We start from the raw sequence: 23,795 nt of genomic DNA, 5'->3' as shown, positions 1-23,795 counted from the left end.
CCAATTTGTACGTAGTATATTTTACTCCCATGAAATAAAACACATTTTTTTTTCATATTTGCTGAAAAGTAAAACAATAATATTGTACGAAATGTTATACACAGGGTAGGTTGTACATAGCAGTTTCAGAAACATCATTGCATCCACCAGAGAAACTATTCTAAAACTGATATTCACACATTTTTATAATAATAATATGTTAGAAACATACAGTGTGGCATTTAGTATATACATTCCTTTGCTCACAAGCGAAAAATCCTAATCGCTTCTGTATAACATGCTTTATTTTAAAGCCTAACCTTTAAAAACACTGTTGTGAGAGTACTAACAACTGCTTTTTATAAAATTAATTTGACATTTCGATATATATACATCCTTTCAGTCATTTTAATGTTAACAATGCTAAACTTAAAAAATAACAAGCTTATAGTAATGTTAAAATGTCATATCCAGTCAAACATTTGTGTATGTCCTTGCAACTGTTGGAAATACTTTTAGTGAAAGATGTCAGACATTGAGGAAATTCCTTTGAAATCAAAGGAGCTCTCTTTAATTCAGTGGTTTCCTTTTCTCTTTATATCTTCTCTTTCTCTCCTTTTCTTTAGTGCCCACGACCTTCTAGCGTAATTCCCAGTCTTTCAAGGGCAGCATTGCCCCATCCGGCACGGTCCTAGGATCCCGGTGCTGTGGGCGGGGCTCACACTGGCCTGTCCACGGCGTACTGGCAAGCACTCAGGTTGGACGCCGGGTTCTGCACGCTGGCGTAGCCGAAGCTGGAGTGCTGCTTCGCTTTCAGTCTCAGGCTGGCCAGGCTCGAGTTACACGTGTCCCTGTAAACGTACGGAGGAGTCGGCGGCGCGTAAGGACAGGCGGGCGTCGGCACCGCGGAATTCAGCGACGGGCTGCTCAGGTTGTTCAAGTTATTCAGGCTGTTGAGGCTGGAGCCCGGGACGCCGGTCACGGCTGAGGGCACCATGCTGGACGACATGCTCATGGAGGAGATGGAATTGGGCGGGGAGAACATGCTCTGCGACGACAGAGGGTTGACGTTCATAGAGTTGAAGAAAGGGAAGCTCTTGGTGGACAGGGAGGCTGACGTGAGACCCTTGGCGGCCCAGTTGTTGTAGGAATAGCCCGGGTACATGTCGTCATAGGGCTGCATAAGCCCGTTGAACTGCGGCCCAAAGCCATTCTTGCACAGCTCAGCCTGCTGGTTGCGCTCCCGCTTTCTCCATTTGGCCCGGCGATTCTTGAACCAAACCTGGGGGTTGACGGCAAAGGAGCAAACAGATGCCACAGATCGGATTAGTAAAACCTTGATCACAGAAAGCACCAGAGGCCACCCATGTCCAGCGCGCGCCTGCGCGCGTGCGCGCGCGCGCGCACACACACACACACACACACACACACACACCATAATTTCCCCCACCCCCCACCGCCCCGCGGGCGGGAGCTGCCTGAACCGCGTCTAAAGCGAGGGAGGCCTGGCCGGCTGAGGCCCAGGCTCTGAACTGCGCCACAAACCCCAGTCCAACGCCTGGCGGCCTGTGGACGGCTTGTTCACTAACCCAGGCCCTCCTCTGGATCCAAACTCACTTACTGTAAAATAAACGCGGGGCAGCAGGTTTTCTGCCCAACTCTTACCCTGCCACCTTGCAAACTTGCTTCCATTCCAAAGCCACAGACACAGTGATGAGGACTAGTGGCTAAGAGGGCACCAGAGGCCTGCGCTCTCTTGCACAGCTCCTCCTTCCAGTCTCAGACCTTCCCTGCGGCCCCCACGCCACAGAACTCGCTCTCACAACTGGCGCCAGGCCGCGACCCCTATCCTCGCCTAGCAAAATAGCGAATTAAAAAGCAAAAGGCCGCCTCCCCTTCAGTCTCCTAAACTCCAAAAGCTTGGCTTGTAAATCTCCGGGAACCCAGAATGGGTCACTCTGCAACCTCCCCCTCCCTTCCTCCGCTCCTACTCATCCTGCGCCCTCTCCAGTATAGGCCCCGGCTGCCAGCACTGCTCCCGCCGGGCCCAGCGGGTTTGCTTGGCTTTGCAAGCCGTCGCCTGGCCCGTCAGTCCCCACCCCGCGTCCGGTGGCCCCGACGCAACCCTTCTCTCAATCCACATCGGACCCGCCCGTCGCCGCAGACTGCGGCTTTTGTGTATTGGAGCGAGGCCTGGCCCCAGATTTCAGAGCTGACATCGGTGATGTTTCACATTACACATCTCAGCCGGGCCCAGACGCCTAATCCGCTCCTTTCCCCCCCTTTTCCCTTTCATTCTCGATTTCCTTTTTATCCTCCTTCCTCTTTGCACCCGACTGCTATAAAAAAGCACGCTTCACTCCCACTTGGCTGGACACACAGCGGGCCTGGAAGGAGGCAGCCAGAAGGAGCGACAGCCCAGCATGGTAGAGGCGGGGGACTTGGGAGAGACTCCTGGAAAGCTGGAGGGGTGGGAGAGGTCTTTTCAGAAGGATTCCAGAGAACCCACTGATTGTGTTTTTATTTTAATTAGTTTTAATTTCTACCCTAGGCCGTGTAAACTTTGCTCAGGCAAGAAGAGTACGTGCAAGGCCCGTTCCCCTGATGCACGGGAGAGCTAATCAAAGCCTGACCTTGCGCAAAACCACGCGGCCAGAGTCAGAGCTCTAGCTCTGTGCAGTTAAACTAAAACCATCTCCAACTTCATCCCGGCTCTTATCCACCAGCAAAGCCTCATACCCTACACAAATGCAACCCAGAGAGTACCTTCCTTCCCTCTGCTTTGGGAATGCATTTTGGTCTTTATTCTTTTCATCATTATTGCCATCTTATTGTTCTTTCATCTCCGCTTTAACTGGAGGCTCTATTTTTCTATCCAGAATTGTTTTGTTTTTGTTTTTAACAGCAAAGCCTCTGGATCTTGCTATGGGTGTTTCTGCTTCCAGAATCCTAACACATTTGGAGTTTTCCACTGGCCGGCATAAACCAGGATGTTGCTACCGGGTAATTTATTTAAGTGCACTTTTGCCAATCCATAAAGTACAGATTTGCTACAAAGGTAAGCCCTCCCACCTTTAAAAAATAAAACTATTATCATTGGGAAGAAGGGTGTGAATAACAATCTCCTGAGAAAGATAAATAAACCAAACCAAAAAGTCTTTCTTCTTTTTTCTTTCTAAGAGGACTAGCAGGATAGTAGTTGTGTGTCAAAATGCTTCCGTGTATCACAAAACTAAGGGATAGGGTGTGGGAGAAACCTGAATGGCCGAAAACCGAAAAGACTGTGTAAGGAGGATGAGCCGAGTAGAGAGAAAGGGCCGGGCGAGCCTGGGGGGGGGGGGGGGGGGGGGGGGGGGGGGGGGGGGGGGGGGGGGGGGGGGGGGGGGGGGGGAGAAAGTGTCCCCAGGAGGGCCAAGCCTTGCTTGTCTCCGGTGGGTTTTCCTTGTAAAAGGCGCACAGGTTGGAGCCTGTTCTCGGCTCCTGGCCTCGGCGGGATTTTATTAGCACTCTTCCGGCGACCGCAAGCCGGGAACACAATGCCCTATGCAGGGGAATGCCACGCGGCCCAGTTCCGAAGGATTCAGGGTAGCGGGGCAGTGAGCGGGTGCCGCTCGCGGAGCCTGCGCTAGGCCTGCAACCGCTGGTCTGTAAGGGGGAGCTGTAACCTCGCGACTGGGGCTGCGGAGAGGCCTTCTGCCTGTGCAAAGGCACACCGTGCCTTTCGGGAGACTGCCTTCCACACTCCCTCCGGTTCTAAGTGGCCCGCATTTCTACAATGCCTTCCTCCCTAGCCTTCCCAGGCTCCGTGAGGGGTCCTACCCGGACTCGGGCTTCCGTGAGGTTGGTCCACACGGCGATCTCTTCGCGCGTGGACATGTCCGGGTAGCGGTTCCTCTGGAAAGTGGCCTCCAGTTCCTGCAGCTGCTGGCTGGTGAAGTGAGTGCGCTGGCGCCGTTGCCGCTTCTTCTTGGACGGGTCTTCGGGGCCCACGTCCTCATTCTTTCCCTGCTGGCTCTTATCTTTTTCTGAAAACGAAACACAGAGAGGTTCCCGTCAGCAAGTCCCACCTGCTACCCGTGAACTCCAAATGGACCGGGCTGCAGAGGCCGCGGAAGCGATGGGCTGCCAGGCAGGGGAGGAGTGTGCGAGCGGCCTCTCCGGGCCGCGGTGAGCGCTGCGACTGTGGGGCGTGCAGACGTGCGTGTGGGTGTGAGCGCCCCATCTCCTCCCCTCCCCCAGCGCCGCACGTTTTATTTACATGTTTATCTCACTGTGAAGGCACATTCATTTTTACAGCCTCTTTCAAGTATATTTATACTCTTCTGCGCAGACACACCAAATTTTTTCCGGACACCTACACGCGCGCATTTTTCAGACCCCCACAGATCTCCATGCGGTTTCAGGAGACTAGTAAAGGTAGACTTTGGGATTCGGTGACCCACCCAAGTTCCTCTACCCTTTAGAAATACCGCCTCTTCTGCGGCATCGTTTCAGAAATACTTTTCTAACAAGCGGAGCTTTTCGGGAGCGGAAAGCGGAGAGAACAGACTCTGGGTTGGGGAGTCGGGGGTGGTGGCTTCTGAACGTCTTCGAATGGAGATGCTGGGATTTTTGTGACCCAGAAACAAATATAGGGAGGCCAGGATAGGAATAGGGCAGGGAATGGCTCGCGCAGTTCGCCCCACCCCGGCGGGGCGGTCGAGGTAGGGCGAAAGAAACTCGGGGCCAAAAGAATCCCGGCTCCGGAAGTTCTGCGGGAGGCAAACTAAACGACCACTCCCACTACGCCTCCCCCTGGAGGGGTCGACTTCCTTGCGGGCGGGAAGAGCCCAGCGGCGAGGGGCGGCTGGACCCCGGTGTCCGCGGGGCCGCGCGGCGCCTTACCTGCGGCCTCGGGGCTGGAGGTGTCAGAGATGGTGTGCACCTCCAGCCTGTGCTTGGAAGAGTCCAGGGAGCGGGTCTGACCGGGAGCCAGTACCGAAGCCATGGCCAGCGGCTGGGGATGGTGACAGGAGGAAGACGAGGAGGCGGCCAACAGCTTGGTCCCTACTGCTCTGTGCTCCAAGTGCAGCGGGCCTTTCATGCAGTTCATGGACGAAGGAGCGCGCCGCCCTACAAGTCCTGGGCTGCCGCCCGGCCGTAGCCCCGTGGCCGCCGCCGCCTGCTCCGCTTTCCACTACACGCGCAGAGTTTCCGCGCTGTGGCCGCCGCGGGCAAAGCCAGGGAGCACAATCCCTGCTGAGTCTTTTTGAACCGAGCGGCCCCCGTCTCCTTCGGAAGGCTCAAGCCTTAGGGTCCGGCGGCGGAAAGTCAGCGGGCAAACGGAGACATGGGGATGTAAGTAGGCGGGCGCAGCTCGGAGCGTCTTTGGATAGCAGGCTTCCAAGCTCCAAAGCGAAACAAGAGTGGGCAAAGACCCCTTTCTTCCCTCCCTCCCTCCCCCACGTACCCCTCCAATAAGGAAAGCTAACGGCGATCGCGCTCTGCCCGCCCCCCGCGCGGCAGCCCTGACAGCAAAGTGTCAAGAGTGACAGGGACAGGTAGCTGATATTAGATCCCCCGCAGCGGCGGCAGCGGCTGCGGCAGCAACGCGGGCCTCTGGGCGCACCCTCCGTGGCACGCACACGCACACCCCCCTCGGGCCGTCGAGCTCGAGCGCGGCCTCGCAGCAGCTCAGCTCCCGGCACCCAGGCGAGCGACGGACCAGCTCTGCGGCTCCGAGCTTCCCTGTTGGCCTAACATCTTAAAACCAGAGGCGGGCTTCCTGGTGCCCAGACGTCACTTTGCCGCGGCCCTCCCAACGCTCCCCGCCTCCGCCTCCTCCCAGACCCTTCGCCCAGCGGGAGTGACGTGGCTCCGCACCAATCAGAAGGCCCCGAGCCCCGGCGGAGGACAGCCCTGTCTGCACCTATCAGCTGTGCGGGGCTGGGCTAATACCTCACTGTGCCCACCAAGTCTACACCGGCCGGCTCCCGGGAATTCTGCTCCGGCCCAGCCGAAGAAGATCTTGCTTTTAGTTCAGGCGGGGAGGCGGAGAGATGAGGCTGGGAGTAAGAGGCTCGGGAGAAAGGAGCGGAAAGGTCCAGAGCTGAAAGGTACAAGGATCAACATGCCTCGCATCCCTTCCTTTTTGTATCTCACTACATCCATTTCCTAAGCGAGAGATGCCTTTTTATCCCCCCCGTATGGAAAGGGGGCATGCTACTTAAAACCAGAAAAAAATTGAAAAACAGCAACACATCACCTCTCCGCTCTTAAATTTTCCAAACAGCCTGTCAAGTGAATGCTGCGCTAATCTGAAGAAGCTTTATTTTAATTGCAAAGAAGACAAAGCCCTGAGAAGGCCGGCTAATAAATTAGAAATCGAGAAGCAAATGGACCCGTCAAAAGAAAATTACCTTGACTTTAAACGAACAACTGTTTGGCGGTTCACTCTGGATTTATACAAGAATAAAAAGTCGCCTCAGATCACGTTCTCTGTAATGCTTATTAGACCCCAGACAGAAAATACACAATAGAATAGAAACCCTAACCCAGCATTTTCAAAATGCTGAAAGCTTATCCATTCTACTTAGCGTTGATTAAGACACATATCCAAGATCTTTCAAATTCCTTGTACACTGTATTAAGCTTGTCCTAACCCTAGAGAGAGCCCGCTTTAAATTCGACTCTCTTGTTTACTTTATTATCAATCAGATTCAAATCCATAAAGCCTGCAGAATCAACAACCTTGAGCTAATTATATATAAAATGTGCTTTAATGAATTTCCATACAATTAAGAATGTTGCCAAATAACCACTTTCAAGGATATTTTTTTAAGTCATTTTCTTTTCCTAGAGAACTCAAGGCTGCTGAATCTTTAAAGTCCAAGCAGGCAGAGGCAGTAGAATGGGGGCGAAGGGCAAAAGCCTAGGAGAACACTCAGCTCAGAAAAACCAAAGCCTTATTCATTTATTTTTTTAAAAAAGAAAAAAAGAAACACCTTGGGGACATACAACTCTTACAACACTATTTCCAAAAAAAAAAAAAAAATTTAATTTCCAAAGGAATTAAAGAAATACAAACGTATCATTCAAAATAACTTTTGAAAGTCCTTTTGTCCTTTGCTTACTTAGGTCATGGGGAGAGCACAAACTAATCTCTTCTGGGTTTCTGCATTGGTGATTGCTTTATTGTGGAGTTAGTGTTATCATCCCTGAATGTGTATTTGTTTGACATTACAGTCAATGATTTGTAACATCAGTATGAGGTATCTTCAGAAAACTCCCTCCTTGTCCTTGTTCACAAGATTGGGAAACTTACTCAGTCTGGGGCAGAGTGGATGAGGCAGACTGCAAATTATGTTTGTAACCTATGTGTCTCTACTTTGCCGGGCTCTCTCTGCCAAACCCTATCTGCAACTCCTCCCCCATTTTAAACATGCTCGAGAGCCATCCAAAGAAGCAAATGACATTTGTTCTTCAGTTTCTCCCCAGAAGTATCATCCCACTTTAAGAAAAATTTAGCTGAAAGGAGGAATTTTCTTTATAGTAAGCTTTAAAGCAGCATTTCTAGTTTTAACCTTTTATTCCAGTTCGCCCCATTCCAAGCATACATACACCTGCTCAGAGCAGAACACATCCTCATGTGACAAGTCTGCATTAGCTGAGGCTCATACATCCAGCTATATTAGGTCCTGCAATCTTATCACTAAATTATACATATTACACCAGCAGCCTGTTGGTAAAGAAGGTTAAATTAATTTACATTCTGCTCATTATCTGGTGCTTAAATGACGCATTTTATCCCTGAGATTTGGCGGAGAATCTCCTCAGACCCCACAGCGTTTCACCGAAGACAATGCTCTTACATTTGTAGTGGTTTTTAATCTGATAAGACTCTAATTTGCTTAAGTCTTTTAAATAAGGGTTTTAAATGTTTCTAGCCGTTTTCTTATTGAATTTCCTCTAATTCCCCCAAGATCATAAAGTGTATGTGTAAAGTAAATATTTCCTCCCATTGCACTGCCAGCCGATGACCTATAACTAAGTCAATATGAATTCAGCTCTTTTCTGCCCAATGTGTTTACTAATCATATTCCAGTTTCTTTTTTTAAACCTCAGTATAGCTCCAGTCCCCAAAATAACACCCCCATAAAGCTTCATTTCATGAAGAGATTCCATCATATGAACAAATGATAAACTACAGTGAGTATACTTTCTTTCTTGGTATTAGTTTCTTTGAGATTCAAACCCCAGAGAGGCAATTTTTGGTGGAGGCTTTGGGTGTTTCTCACAACTCCTTACTCAGGAGAGCTGAGGAGCTCCACAGAAACATATAGATTTCTAAGCTCATCTCTCATTAAACCCACAGAATTTTGATTTAAACTCGGTGGCTCTGTTGACTAACAACTCTCATCAGGGCAGATACACAAACGGGAAGACCTAGTCTCCAAACCAGCTTCCAAAGCAGCTGAAAAACCCCAGGGCGAGTGACAGCTCAACATAGTGCTAAAGGGTAGTAGAGGTTGGAAGTGCTGGTGATCTTCAGGCAGCCTAAAAGCCTAAAAGGATGAGAATCTTAAATTGTACCTATCCACTGCAAAGTCAAGTGGAGAATAAAGACAATTATCTGGAGATATCTGGTTAAAGTAAATTAATAAAAAAACACAAAACATAACCATGTCTATGTATCTATCTACCATCTATCTAGATAATGCACATATGAAATATATACCCCCCCCCCCAACTCAACTGAGCCAGTAAGGCATTTCTTTGCATTTTTCCAACCAGAGTTTCAACTCTCTCCTAATCTCCTAATCACTTCACACATGGTGAGATCGGCTGACCCCCTTCTCAGACCCAGTTCCATGGATGGTGGGAGCACACCAACATGAAAAGTCTAGATGGAGAAAAGCAAGTGAGTAGTGGGACACCCCCCCCAAAAAAAACAAACAAAAAACAAACCCAAAAACAAAAGAAACAAACAAACAAAAAACCCAAACAAACAAACACTTTTCAATGAAAACAGTGGTGATAATGGTCGGCAATTTAGGAGACTTAGTCTACAAAAACTTAATCCACTTAATATTGTGGGTGCACAGATATTGGTAGTATAGATAAGGAAGGGGTTGAAAGCAATCCTATGTATTTTGCAGGTTGAGCACTACCTCTGCACCCCCCACCTCTGCACAGTCTTCTTTAACTGGTTCTAGAAATCTCTATGACTTCAGCCTCCATCACAGAAATTTCCAATCCAGAGAAATATCAGGATGGTCAGTTCAGGGAAGCTGGAGGTGCTGCAAGGCCCCCACGGAGGGCAGGGGTGGGGGGAAGGGAAGCCCAGTGCGGGTTTAGGTTTTCAAGTCCGAAGACATTCAAGAATTGTCTCAGTTGGGTTTTCTTTGCTTATTCTTGCAAAGCCAGACCCTTGAGGAGGGAAATGTGTGACACGGGGTCAGGCGTGTTTTGAGCTGCTGGTATTTGCCACCGATTACCAGTCTTAAGGTCTTATTTAATTTCACACTCTTTAGTGTTAGTTGCGCAAAGCCCCTCTGGCCTTCGCGAGGAGATTGGTTGGGTTATGCCTCCAAAGTCTGGGGTGCGGGGTCCAAGTATGGACTTCAATCCAACCAAGCAATCCACTGTTTGGGGGGGTGGGGTGGGGTGGAATCTGTCTTCAAAGCTCACCTGTAAGATCGCTCATTAGATGTCTCCCTGCGCTGGCTGTCAGACCTTAGAGGGATGGGAGTCTTGCTCTGGCCCAGGCCAGTTCAAGGCTGAGGCGGCCCAGACTCAGCTCAGAGCCACGTGACAGGCATGTGTGTGCGTGCGCGTGTGGTATAAGGCGCAGAGGTCAGATGGAGACCTTGCACCCCGCTCAAGAAGTGGCCCTTCCTCCCCTCCTTCTTCTTCTGCCTGCCTTTTCTCCGCACACAAACCAATCTGGAAAGGCCCCCTTCGCTGTACCCCGTGCTCCAGGCACGAAGCGGAAGCACCCAGACATTTAAACGTTACTGTGGTTGATCCCCTCCTACCCCATTCTCTAAACGGATTTAAAAAGGGCTGGTTTGTAAAAAGGGGCAGATTGTTTTCTGAATCAAAGTCTGTGCACGTACTGAGCAGCACCTACATTCCCTGGGTCTCTGCCAACGGCACCCATATTTTAGTCTCACACTTGAGCTTTGGAGTAACTAGCTGGGGGTGCTCAGTGTCGGGGTGGGAGAGCTACCCCCACACTGGCAGGTGAAGAGAAAATCGGGGATTAGCAGAGTCAGGACGGGTGGGGGGATGCTGCTGAAATCATTAAACCCACGTGCTACAATGCCTTTTCACGTTAGTTTGTTAACACAACAGGTTTATTCAGAGAATGTTTAATCCCAGAAAACTAGTAAAAGTAGAGTGGTATAAATATGTCTTAGCAATGGGGGGGGGGAGGATGAAAATGAGATAGACACTAATATCCAGGTCCAGAGAGAACTGGAAAGGTACTAACTAAAGTCACTTTTAAAAATTGGATTAAAACTCGCCTTTTTCTCTTTTTTCTATTTCTCCTCTCTAGCTCATGTCTGTTTCCCTTTTCTATTTCTCTTGCTCTCCCTTCTTTCTGTCTTCCCTCTCCCAGACATGCTGGTAGCTAACATTCAGCATTAGTTGTCATGGTGACCATAAATCACATAAATCCAAAAATACCCACCTATAATCTGAGATGAAGCTTTTATTTCCCTAGCGAAATAATATTTTAAAAGCTGTCAGCTGACAAAAAAAAAAAAAAAAAGGAACCCACCTCATCGTAGTAACCCAAGTAATATATTACTTCTAAAGGTTTAAATTAAAATGTCATCCTGTTAAAAACATGGTGGAAGAATTTTGGGTACTCTTCATGTCAGATCCTCACAAGGAAGTCGACTCCACCGCTCCTGATCACTCTTTAATACATATACCCAATTCTGCTGTTCATTCTCCTTCCATTAATTTCTTCCCTCCCCTCTCAACTATCTAAGTCTGCACAGATTCTGCCTTAGATTGTAAAAGAAAGGAGTCTCCACCTGGATCAGAAGGAGCTCAATCCTCTGCCTGAGCCTTTTGAGGACCTTGTGTATTGGTGCTCTGTTATCAATCACTTCCCCAAATGAAAGATGGGGGCTTTGGGGAAGAAAAGGTTCTGGTCAGGATCCAAACGAAGGTGACTTCCTAGAGGAACTGAGAAGAAATGCAGAGAGGACTGGTGGGGGCAAATGGAGTAGTGGAGAACTGAGCTGGGTGACCAGATTCAGTGGTTAAGCCCAGCCTAGGAAAGGTACCTGTATTCTCCCACTTCTGCCCTTTTCTCCAGAAAAGAAACTTTCCTATTTGGAGTCCCTGGTGGGGGAGGGGGGTGGCGGCCACAGTTGGGCCTTTTGTCTTCTACCTTGGGCTTGTTGTCTTTTGCCTATCTTTGGATTACAGGGTATTCGCCTAGATGAAGAGCCATTAATTACCCATTCAGTCAATATTAGGAAGACGACAAAGCTTTTTACATAGGATTAAGAAGACATCAGATTGTTCCATTAGTATATTCCTGCTCACGAATAAGCTTTCGTTATACATTTCCTTTTCCCTCCGAGTCGCTCTAACAACTGCTGCATATATTAACAGCAGGCGGTTTGGAATAACAACCCAACCAGCCTTATGAAACTTTGAGCGCACTTGGTGTCAGTAGCAAGGAACACGACCTGTAAAAAGACTACCTCTGCGGGCGGGGATCCACAGGGAGTGACTACCTATTGCACAACTGGTACAATTTCCCCTGACGGGGAAAAAAACCCACAAAAGGCAGAGGCATCTGCTGACAATAAGCTAGACTCGGTGGCGGGTGGAGTAGGATGGGGTGGGGAGGCAGGGGTGGTAGAAAAGAAAATGGAAATCCCTCTCCTTAACCCAGTTCCCCTCTCTCGTGGCTTCTTCCTCGGACCTCCTGCCCCTTCTGCAAGCCCCTGTCCCTTACCCCAGGCCTCACCAATGGCCCTCTACCCTTCTAAGCATCCCCTTTCTTTCTAACAACGCTCAGGCCCCAAGCACTGCCGCAGGTACCACCACATCGCGTTTTGCAGGAGATGGTCTGAACCTGCTCTAGCTAGTTCCTTGCTAACATTAAAGCTGCTTCATAACGGCGAAGGGAAACCGGCTTATTTGCTTTCAGGGGGTACATTAGGAATCCACGTAGTATGTGCTCGGCAAACATTTGCTGATTGAATGAATGAAGGGTTTGCTGCCGCCAAGGCGGCGGGGAGTTACCCCGGGTTCTCTGAAGAAGACTGGGGCCAAGCTGCCATTGAGAGAGTGTGTCTCGGCTGGGGGCGCCACAAGGGGCCTTGGGGTCCCCCTCCCAAGGGAAGGATGTCGGCACACACCAGAGACCTTGGTGAGACTCTTTCAGCTCACTCATTTAGCCAAGGCTACTTAAAAATTAATGGCGTCTCTGGGGAAGGTGCCCGCCCAAGTCTGGTCACCGAAGCTAGGCACCCCGACCGCAGGGCGGCAGCTCTGTCCGATTTCAGCCCGGAATCCAGAGCCACCACCCCGAAACTTTAAGGGTTACAGACAAGGGAGGATCGGTTCCCCCCACCCGCCTTCCTGAAGGTCAAGAGCACTTTCTGAATTCAGCAAGCAGGCTTTTTTGGGGGGGACACTCAAAGCAAGGAAGTCAAGGATCTCTGTTCTAGGGGGACATTCTCAGCAGACCTCTGAGCCTTCTTTCTGGGTTACAGCTAAACTTGCCAACTCTTCCCGCCTCCACTTGGATGCCTAGCCTGTCCTTTTTCTACCCTCTCTCAAACCCCTGGATTTAGGGGTCTCCAGCCGACCTCCTACTCCACCTGCTTCAGGGTTTGAGCCAGGCCGTGGGCCAGCCCAATGGGTATCAAGGGGACAAAGATTCGCTTGGAAAGGAACGCAAGAGTCCCAGCCTTCCAGAGGTTAACCTTGTCTACTTGGGGACTGTTTTCAGTCTTTAACGAAGACACGATGTTTTGGAGGGGTTGAGGAGAGGGTAGTGCCAATAATAAAGTACCATGGCCCCTTTTGAAAAAAGACATGCCATTGTAAACATTTTTTTTTTCTTTCTGAAAGAAAAAAAAAGCTATTAAAAAAGGGAGAAAAATCTTTCTTTTCAAAGCAGGCTGTGGCCAGGGGTTTGCATATGACATAGATTAAATTTACTTATATTTAGTAAAGGGGACTCTGGCAACCTTCCTTGGAGGCACTGTAGTTTTGCTTACTCATGTGTGACATTTTTTTTTGTTTATTACATCCCTAAAAGCCAATAGAATCAAGATTTTCAGGATTTCTCCCTATCGCATGCCTCTCCTTAATTAATGGTATTAAACATGTTTAGGCAGCAATTTTCCTCTTCTGTCCAAAAGGTAGAAAACAGATTGTTGCCAATGTGGAGGATCAGTGCACTAGAATAATCCGGGCCGGAAAGTTAATGGGTAAGGAAACAGTCCTTCATTATTTCTAGTTCTTTATTTATCTACTAATTATCAAAAGTGGATGCCCAGTGGCGACTGTGACAGGAACAGAAAGGACTCCCCGGCTGACCACGGCTTCTTGCCCACGTTAAGAGGTTCCCATCCCATCTCTAGCTTCCCCTCGGAGGGGCTCCCATGGAGACCACCTGTCCTCAGAAACCATTCCTGAGGTCTAGGAGCCCTGGGTTGGGGTGGGGATAAGAGACGTTAGGCAGCTCTCCAGCTCCCAACGCATCGGGAAACGTCAGCTTCAGCTGGGCGACTGTCAGCCCGCCCCGCGCGAAGCGAGATTGGGGAGCTCCCCTAGTCTGGCCAGACGGAACCCGCACGAAACATTTCTCCAGGAGTCATCGCTGTTCTTGATTTTTAACCATATCCCAAATATACTCCGGTCTAATAATTTATTTTTACGACCGATTATCAAACAGAGGAAGAATTTAACACAATCTTAATGACAGAAATCACCCGACGTTATCTCTGCACGGCCCCATTTAACCCCATGGGGTTAATCCCGGACAAGTGAGCGTTTAACTAGCCCAGCGGGAGGACTCGCGATAGCGTGCAGTGCCAGGCAGCTTCGCTCCCGACCATTTTAGAAGTTTTACTTATGCAAATGATAATTTTCTCAGGTTTACCGGGAAGCACGAATGCAGGGCCTTTGTTTTCTTCTTAGCAACACGGTTTGTTTATTTGGCGGGGCGTCCCAATTCGCCCCCCTCCGGCACACATTACATTTGTATCCTTACACTTTAATCCGGAAAGAGGGGGTTAGGGGCCGAGGGCTGGGGGGGGGGGGGGCTTTATCTCCTCACACTATCAAAGGTCAACAACTTCCTAAGGCTAGGCACTTGTTATTACAGTAGCCTGGGAAACCCGGAGAACAGGACAGTTGTTAAATTTGAATTTTTCATGTATTCCAAGGGAAAGCTTGCACACACGCGCGCGCGCGCGCACACACACACACACACACACCCCTAAAGGGCAAGTTTCCGTTTAGCAAAGGCCTATGCAGTGAGTTGGAGACATTCTGGCTTTTACACAAGCCTTTGAGCAGCAGGGCCCCTTGACTCGTCCACAGTGAAACCAGCTAATCAAGCAACGACACCACCAAAACCCGAGGCCTTGCAACCTGCACAACAGGTAGGTTCGCGTCGACGGGGCGCACACTTCATTACACCCTTGGCTGCGGCGCACAGTCGCTGCCCTCAGGCTCTGCGGGGCTCTAGTCAGCTCCTCCAACTCCCGGCCAGGCAAATCTTCGCCCTACGCAAGCCTCCGGTGCATGCCTTCCGCGGCAAACCCCGCGCCCACAAGCCTGGGCGGGGCAAGGCTGAGAGAGGCCGGGGCGGAGAGCACCCTTGGTGGTGCTACACGCAGTGGGACATGGCGGGCGACAGAGGTCGCTGTTGGACTACTTTTCCACGCCAGCTAGCGGCGCAGAGGTAGGTTGGGGTGTGCGTAGGAGATGAGGCCACAGGGAGAGAGCGAAAAAGAGCCAGAGAGAGAGGTGTTGGGTCTCAGGAGTGCAGTATACTTTTGGGGAAAGGAATTAACGTCCCTGGGACGGCTGCTTCCCGTCCCACACAGGGGCCAAGTGTCTAAGTCAAGGGACAGGCGCGCCTGTCTGGCGGCCTAGCCTCTGGTGCGCTGTACCCGAAGCCCAGAGGCCCAGAGGCGGGTGACCTGCGCGCGGCCTGCGCTTCGCTCCCGGCCTTACCAGTGGCGCCGGGATGCTGCCGCGGGAAGAGCTTGCTGCTGGCCGCCTCTTTCCGGCTCTCGGGAGAGTCTGTGAACTCGACCTTTTTGATTTCGGAGTCTTTGGAGAAGAGGCATTCAACGGCCGCCGGCTGCACGCCTGGGCCGCGCGCGCCCGCCCCACAAGCGGGTAGAGAGACGCCCCGGACCGCGGTGGAAAGAAGCGAGGGTGTTGGGGGTGGGGGTAGGAGGCAGGACGAAGAAGAGAAAGAGGGACAAAGAGCAAAGACCCAGTTAGAGGAAAGGGCGGAGGTCGCTCGCGTCTCCCGGACCCTCTGGCAACCCGGAGCAGGGCGGCACACACTTTCCGCGCCTCCCAGGCTGCCAGCGGCTCCCTCAGAGGGAGGAGTAGGCCCCGGGCATCGGGACGCGGTGAGCAGTTCCCTCCCTATCCACACCCCCCAGTTCCTACCCCCGGGAGAGGCTGCCGGTGTCCCGGTTCTGATTCCCTTTCCGCCCCGGCTGGTCTCTCCGGGAAGAGCCCCTCGCCGCCGCCTCGCCAAGGGGCCGGTGCCCTCCTGCCGCCCTCGCATGGTGCGGTGTCCCGTCGAGTGACCCCGGCGGAAGAAGCGCGTTCTTACCTAATTGCACACACGCCGACACTAGTTTGCGGCAGTTGGTCTCCATTCCCCGTTGTCTGCAAAATAAAAGAGAAGGAGGGTCGTGAGAAGCAGCGGGGTCTCCGAGCGTGCAGGGTTCAGTGGACGCTACCTGTAGGGCGGACAACTGCAAACTCGCTCTTAAGTGCCTACTCTGGGTTGGGTTTTCGGGCGTGCTTCTCAGCCTCATCCCCACCCTAGCCCCTGGTCCAGAACAACTGAATGTTTACCAAGAGGGGGATCTCCCTCCAGAGTTGCGGTGAATGGGTGCAGGGGCTCTCGACGGATAAATCCATCATGTCCTGGGGGACTTAGGCTGCGGAACTACTCTCAAGGTGTTTATGTCAGGAGTTAAGAGCCCGTCTGAACACAGGGGCAACCTTAGCAGGTACAGAATTTGGGGGTGAGTGGAGAGGACTTTTCTATGTAAGAGGTTGTGTGGAAGACCACCATTCAGCACAGGACTTTCGGTCAGTAGACGCTAAGTAAACATTTGTAGACTATCAGACTCAACTTGTACCTGCCCTAGACAGCGGTTTTCCTCGATTTTCTGTAATTCTGAAATGAACGGGACTCTTAAAGCTCTTGGCCTAGGGTACTCCAGGAGCGAGCTGGCTTCGGGCCTCTCATCCATCAGGAGCCACTTTTCCATATTTAGCCACACTTTTCCCTGGAGATACTCACCCGGCCATTTATTTACCCTAAACTAAGATTTAAGATCGCAGAGGAGGGAAACGAAGTGGACTGAGTGAGACAGAAGAGAACGGGGCAAAAGTCCGGAGGGTTTTCTACCCAGCGAGGATGTAGAAATAACTCTCAGAGAACGGCTGCCCCGATTCAACCCCGGCAAACCAAATCTTTTTCAAAATTCCAACCACAACGCAGCGAGCCAAGCGTTTAACGCGCGCCCCCTTTTTCCGCCACAGGCAAACCGGGAGAGGTGGGTGGCGAGAGGCTCTGTCCGGGTGGGTAGAAGAGCCGCGGCAGCTTTAAAGACAGAAGGAAAGAAAGAAGGTCTCGGGCTCCCCAGGCCCTTTGGATCTCGGTGCCTGCCTCTCTCCACGCTAACCAGGGTATGCCGGCGGCGGGAGGGCCCACTTCGCTGTGGTCCAGGGTAGAGGGGAGGAGCGGGCGTTGCCCCTTTGGCGCAAGAGCAGAGGCGGGGCAGGGAGCTGCGGGTCTGGCTCTAGTCTGGGTCGTGTTTCCCCGCTCCTTGGCCTCTGCTGGAACAAGCCGAGCCCCGGGAGCCTCTGGCCAAGGTCGCCGCTTAGAGGAGGGGCTGCCCGGCGCCGCGGCGTGGGTGTCCAGGGGTTCCCCCCCACCCGCTAGCTGGGACGTGGGCGGGGGCTCTGCCGATCCTTGCAGGCCCGGGGACCCAGAAGTAGCAGTTTGGCGGCTCCAGATTTAGTGATTCTGCAGTAAAATCACAGGATTAGTCCCTGATTGAGATGTCTGTTCGTGAGATATTACAAAATTCATTATCACAGCTTTCTACTAACTCGATATGAAGTAACACAGATGGGATTTTATTAGTCCAGACTTCAAATGTTTACTTATGATAATTTCGGGGGAAATTTGCATGTCACCATCAATTCGATAATCTTTTTTTTTTTTTTTTTAAACATCTGAACTGGCTGCATTATTAGCGGGTAGCCGAAGCATTGCAGATGGTAACTGCAAATAGTTTTCATTTTTTAAAGAAATGAAATATACAAAAGAAAAAGATGGGGTCGCTCAATATAAAGTCAGCCAATTATTACACATTCTCCCCCCCCCCCCCACTCCCAAGCTCCAGTGCTGAAGGCCAAACAAAGCAATACAAAACAAATCAAGAACTCTGCTCTAAGGATTGAAAAGAAGGTCAAGGCGTGTTCCTTAGCTCACTCCTAAGTGTCCTTGTGACTTGGGGATTTATTTTGCAGTCAAAATGAGCCGTGAGACCTGCATTTTTTTTTCTTCATATAATTACCAGGCCTACTGGACGAACTGAATCTAAATAACTGAGGGAGATAGTTTTTAAAAATAACCTCCAATTCCTGCCTGCTGATCCTTAAACTTGCCCTGTCAAGCAAGACAAGTCTTACTAGGCAAATTTGGCTGCAGGATTTAGGGGCCAGCCTCCACCACTAATCTCACAAATTAAGATGCGCAACTTTTCTTGATGGGAAGTTGTTCTCATCCCAAAAGTTCAAGTCCTGGTTTGAACGTATATGCCAGGCAATCTTGTTTTGCCTAATTTGAGTTTTTTATTGTGAGTATGCTAAAAAGCACCACATAGTTAATGAAGCATACTGAACCACACTGGCCAAAGCAGGCAGTAGAAGCCTGAGAAATAAAACAATTTTCTTAAAAGTAATTTCTGATGATTGCCATAAGAGGAAATCGCAGGAAAAAAATACAGTTCTAATAATTCCAAATTCTTTTACATTCCCCCCCTTTCCATTTTTTGTTACCCCGTAACAAAATCTTCAGTGGAAAGTTTAAAAATAAACAGCACAAGAACATATGTTTTAAATGAACTAAATTAAGGAGATTAGCCACTAAATTAATTTGCAGTGGGTAATCGTTTAAGGAAATTAAAATACTGCTTAACACAATTCTGTATTTTACCAGTTTAAGCCTTCTTTTAAACCAATTAATATTGATGCTTTAGGAACACTTGAAGACAATATGCTCAACTTGAGGAACAAAGCACCTGAATAATTTAAGTGTAGTTTTGCTGAGGTAAAGTAAAACATTCCATAAATGAAGTAGCTATTCAAATTTTAGGGACTGTTTGATTATTAAAACCTTGTATGCTTATTTTATGTTACACTAGTAAAAATCCTCATCTATTCTGTGCCGGTGCTTTGTTTCCTTGACACAATTGGTATTTGATTTTTAGATAAATTTCTTCCAAACTTATATTAGAACCACCTTTAATTCTTATTAATGGCCTAAGAACTGCAAGGAAATCTCTGTAAGTCAGATTAGTTTTCATAAAAATATTTTAGAATATATGAATGCCTGTGTTATTTTAATTCATAATAGTAAAAGTTTTTTTTTTCATTTAGTTTACTAAGACATAATACACACACAAAAAGGAGTAAAAATCACACTGCCCTATGATGGCTTGATTTCTGAATTACTTAGGAAAGTAAAGTCATTGAATTGGAATGAAAAGAGAACCATATTTCTCAGATTTAGAATCATAATTTTTTTCTTACTCGACAGTTGGAAAATAGTCCTCTCCTCTCTACCCATTTAAAATGTATCTCCTGAAGTGCAAGATTGGAGTTGACTGGTGATCAATTTAAAGGATTTATAATCCGAAGTAATTGTGTAAGCTTGGCATCCAGGCCTGGTTCCCAGGTAATTCGCTTGGGCCTGAGAGGTCACTAACTGCCAGTTAAGATGGAATCTTTTTTCCAATTGGTAACAATGGGAAAGGGGCTAATCTTCCAGTAGCTGAAACTTTGTACCCTGCCCTTTATCTTGAGAATGCTAATCCTCAGCCTGAGGATTTGTCCCTGCAGTGTTGGCACCGAGATTTAAGGGAAGATACCTCGTTTTAAATGCCAGCCATGGTCTCGCTTCCCACTCGACTTCAGCAACCCCATAGATTGTTAGTGTCTGCGACTGGGGACGGGAGGAACAGGGCTTTGCGAGGTCTGTTTGCCAACTGAGTTACTTCGGGGGGGGGGGTGGCGAGAAGGCAGCCCCAAGAACCACAAATCACCTACGGTGAAGATTCTCCAAAGTGGAACAAATTTCCAAACTCGCATTATCTCACATCCCTGCGGAAAGAGACGGCCTCCACTTACCGGCTACCGGGAGAGAGCTGCTGTCTCCGCGTCCCACCGCTTCCCAGGGAGACTTCCAGCGATCCGAGGCGCAGGCTGCACCGCAAGCGCCGGAAAGCCAAGCCCGAGAGGACTGCGGGGCTCCCGAGGGTGCCAAGTTCCGAGGGAGTCCACGGGTGCGCGGCGGCCGCCGGAACCTAGCCGTCACTGGCAGTTTCTTTCTGCTCCTCTCCAGCTTTCTCGCTCGGTCTCGCACTCTCTCTCCCCTCCCTCGCTCTCATCCCTCTCTCTTCCCTCAGCTCGGTCTCCGTGTGGGGAGTGACGTGACGTCAGCAGAGATTCCACCAAACTCCACTGCACAGTGGCGGGCGGGCGGGCGGCCGAGCCCGGCTGCGCGGCGGGCGTTCAAGGAGCGAGCACAGCGTTCGGGCGAGCGCGGGGGGAGCGAGCAGGGGCGACGAGAAGCGAGGCAGGGCAGGGAGGTGAGGCCGGCAGGCCGGAGACTCGGGAGCCGGAGGAAGAGCCCGGAGAGCGAAAGAGGGTTCAGGGGACCGGGCAGGGCGCTGGGACTGGAGCAGAAGAGCAGCAGGCGCAAGCACTCCCACTGTGGATGGGAGGATAGGAGGGGAGGGTGGGATGGAGCAGAACAAGGAATCTGCGCCGAACCGGGAGCTCTAATAAATCAGAGGTGGGGTGGGGGTGGGGGTGGGGGTGGGGAGGAGACCGGAGCGTCCGGGAGACAGAAACGTACTCTTGGGGAGCAAACCAGGACGGAGAAGGAGGAAAGGCCAGGGAAAGTGGCCCAAGAAATGGAACAAAGGACTGTGTGCATGGGTTTTGTTTGGGGCGAGGCATGTGGGGTGTGAGTACGAGAGTGCCTGTATGTGACCTTCTTTCAGGCCTGCAGGGTTGAGAGACGAGTTCACAGAAACGAGGAGAGATTGCGGAGTGGGGATGGTGGTGATGTGAGGGACGCACTGGAGGCTGGAGAGAAAGTAGGCGGAGTGGGGGTGAGAGGATGACTGAGGAGTAATCTGGAAAAGTGGGGCCAGCGGGGAGGGGGGATGGTGGGGAAGAGGGCTGGGAAGGCGACAACCGAGACTAGTCAGCCAGGGAAGGCCCAGAGACTTGGCCCAGCACCGCCGGCCGGGACACCACGCCCGAGGTCAAGGCGGGTGGACCAAGCACGCTGCACCCGCTGTCCGCGCGCAGGTGGGCACGGTCGCGCACTGACCAGAGTACACGAAAGGATTGCTCTGGACGAGGTTCGGGCGTTCATAGAGTCTAGAATTTCCTCTGCTGTACCTACACTCAACAAGTTCACCCCGGGTCACGGATATCTCATTTTTTAAAATGACGAGGTTAAGGTTCCTGGCGAGCATGGTATTAAATTGCAAGGCTTGGTGGTGGGGGTGGGAGTGGAAGCTACTCTCGAATTCACATTTGCTCTTAAAAATCGAAGAACACGTGAAGTTAGAGGAGTCATTTTCATTCGGAAAGTGTGTCTTACTTCTAAGCCCTGATTTTCCGATTTCTTGACTGGAGCAGGGCGTGTATTTTGGTAGCTAGCAGGGTGTTTTTGCTTCGTCCTGCCTTTGGGTGTAAGGACTATAAATATGATTCGTCTGGAAGACCAGGTGTGAAGGCTTCTGCCAGGCATACTAGACAAAGTTTGTTTTCAATTTCAAGGGCGTCCTGTTAATGTATGTTTTTGGAAAGCGTCGGAAAGCAGTCATAGGTTCCGGTTTGGTTTTCCCATCAATATTAATTTCTGCATAGGAACAAAATTCGCCCAGGCGCGCCGTGAAAAAGCCCTCCCCTTTTGTCCTCAATAGAGAATAAAGTTCCTTCCAAAAGTTGTATTGCTCTTCCTCAATCAGGATACCAATTCTCTCAGTTCTAGGGAAATAAATGACTTTTTGGGAAAGCATGTGTGAAATACATACATCTTTAAAAAGCTTGGCGTTTAAAATAACCCAGGTCACCCTATAGGTGCTGGGCTTTCCCTGCATTTGGGGGCTGTCTAGAACGTGTTATGTGTTTTTTTGAATTACTCCGTGTTTTGAATTCATTTGAGTTAGCAGTAAAAACAGGCAAACAAACTTGCTCAATTTGTTTTGAGTGCTAAATCCCTTCACTTTGAAATAGCTAACAGTCGACAGATGGACTCATTTTATGGAAAGGGTTAGCCTCTTCAGCCACGAAGAAAACTGACTGAGAGATCTACATTTTAAAGCCATCTCTAACCTCTCCATAACATCCATGAAAACTCAAACTTTCTCTCTCTACCCGTTGGAGAGTCAAGACCGTTTTACTTAAAGGGAGAGACAAGAGGAGGAACAGCTCACGTGCTGTTTTTATCTTTATTTCCCCTCTGTTCCTGAGAATTTTTATTTCTGGTTTTTGAACTCTGGCTGAATCAAGAAAATCAAATTCTTTCAACAAGTTCCACAACCGAAATCTAAAGTCACTGCAAACCAGAGAAGGTGGTCTGAGAAAGACATTTTCATCTGTATCCATCAACGATTTCTGCTGTCTTCCCACTCCCCTGAGTAATGGGTTAATGTCCTCCCCATTTTTCCTTTTCATTTTACAGAGATTAGGAGACGCTTCTAGCAGAACGACCTCCCTTCATCTGGTGGCGAAGATGAGGAATCTCATGGAAAAGTGGGAAAAGAGTGAGAAAATCAGAGACGGGAAGATTCAGAGACTTGCAGAGAGACGAGGAAAAGAGAAAGGGGCAGCGCTGGAGAGACGCGCAGATTAGCGCGTGCAACCCCCCACCCCCTTTCAAGATTCGGAGGTTTGCAAACCCGGGCTGGGATGAAGGGGCTCCGGGAAGCTCACGTTCCCCTCCCCACCCCCCTCCTTCTGTCTGGAGTCTCGTCCGCCAGGGGCTGGTTAACCCCAGTCCCGGCCGCCTCAGACATCGCGCTGAGCTTTTGGGTCTTCGCCTCGCCCAGCGCCAGTGCAGCTGAAGTGAGCAGCTGGTGGGAAATGCTAATGGCTCCTGGAGAAATAGAAGATACAGAATGATTCTCATTCCCTCCTCGAGTGTGCGGAAGGAGCTGGACATACGTTTCACGCTCCTAATCCTTCTTTTACATTTTTAGTCATACTCCTATTAAACAACTAATTAATGCTCAGAACCACTAGGGAATACATTAGGCATGCAGCGGAGAGGCAGGGTGCTGGGGGGCTACAAACCACCGAGCTGATTTAAGACACGGATTTCAGGTTTTTCCCTCGTCAGAGCAGAAATGAAAGAGTGGGCCGTGGCGATTGTATTTAGATTCCGATTACTTCAAATTAGAAGGGGGTGGAGGGAGCGTCCGAGCAAAGCAAGCAATTCCCTGCCCGGCAGATGTAAACAAGATTGTAGCATCAAAGGTACCAGCTCCTTGAGGGCCAGATCGCCTGGGCCGGGAGCCGGGGGTGGGGAGACACTGACCTTATGTATCTGTGAATTTCAAGGATGTTACACTTTTACGTAAACAACTCCGGTGGATCTCCCGGTGATCCCCAGTGAGAGTCACTGTTCCAGAATATCTCAATTTTTTGTTGTCCTCTGGAACAATACCCCCTTTTTACTTTTCCAAAAAATTTAAACTATATCTCAAGGTAATAACCTTCCAGTAAGCCAATGCACTAGATAATTTCTCACAGCCGCTTTTTCTGTCTTTTTTGGTCATCTAATTTAATGGTGGGAGGACACAGGGAATTAAACATATGCGTCCCCTCCCCCCCACCCCCAAATCCGCATAAGAAGAGCGGTGTTGGCTAAATGGATTCATAGAATTTTTAGTGAGATTCTGAATTATACCCCTCCCTCTAGTATTTTCAGACGGGTGACAACTGTTAGAACAAAAATCAAAGCATAGGGAGGACAGACAAATTTTGTGAGCAAAGCGGGCAAAACCGAGGACAAATTTAGGATGACCTCCGCCAACTCACTCTCACCCAAGAGTCAGGATTTGGGAAAGGTACAGTATTATTTTAGAGCCCGCCCTGACGGGGTGCGTGCTATCATTTACTTTCTTCACTTTGGATTATGATCTCAACCCAGGCAAGCAATTTCCCCAGCTCCTTATCTGACAACAAGCGAGTATGTAAATACCAATGGCTAGAGATGTTTAACTGCCTCAAACGTTATTGATTTGTTGGCGGTTTTAGAATTTCCCTCCCCAGTC

At 49.9% G+C, this 23,795-nt stretch overlaps 1 protein-coding gene and 1 long non-coding RNA gene across 4 annotated transcripts; one reads left to right on the top strand and one right to left on the bottom strand.

Annotated features, from left to right (window-relative positions):
* On the bottom strand, positions 1-22,208 carry PITX2 (paired like homeodomain 2). 3 transcript variants are annotated; one of them, XM_043570372.1, is made up of 5 exons: positions 19,627-22,208; positions 15,806-15,861; positions 15,187-15,324; positions 3,799-4,004; positions 1-1,261 (listed from the first exon to the last, which is right to left on the bottom strand). In XM_043570372.1, exons 2-5 carry the CDS (start codon positions 15,849-15,851, stop codon positions 698-700), a joined length of 954 nt encoding a protein of 317 aa, XP_043426307.1. In that variant the 5' UTR covers positions 15,852-15,861; positions 19,627-22,208; the 3' UTR covers positions 1-697. The 3 variants fall into 3 exon arrangements, with proteins under 3 accessions (XP_043426307.1, XP_043426314.1, XP_043426302.1); XM_043570379.1 differs by lacking the exon at positions 15,187-15,324; XM_043570367.1 differs by lacking the exons at positions 15,187-15,324; positions 15,806-15,861; positions 19,627-22,208 and adding an exon at positions 4,864-5,717.
* LOC122477417 lies at positions 20,698-23,270 on the top strand. The gene is made up of 2 exons (XR_006295694.1): positions 20,698-20,817; positions 22,202-23,270. It is a non-coding gene; the product is annotated as an uncharacterized LOC122477417 (long non-coding RNA).
* Positions 23,271-23,795: the final 525 nt, after the last annotated feature.

The sequence above is a fragment of the Prionailurus bengalensis genome, chromosome B1 (genome assembly GCF_016509475.1).
Source record: "Prionailurus bengalensis isolate Pbe53 chromosome B1, Fcat_Pben_1.1_paternal_pri, whole genome shotgun sequence".
Lineage (NCBI taxonomy): Eukaryota > Metazoa > Chordata > Mammalia > Carnivora > Felidae > Prionailurus > Prionailurus bengalensis.
Note: the sequence above shows the minus strand (reverse complement) of the source record. Positions and strands in the feature narration are given on the sequence as shown.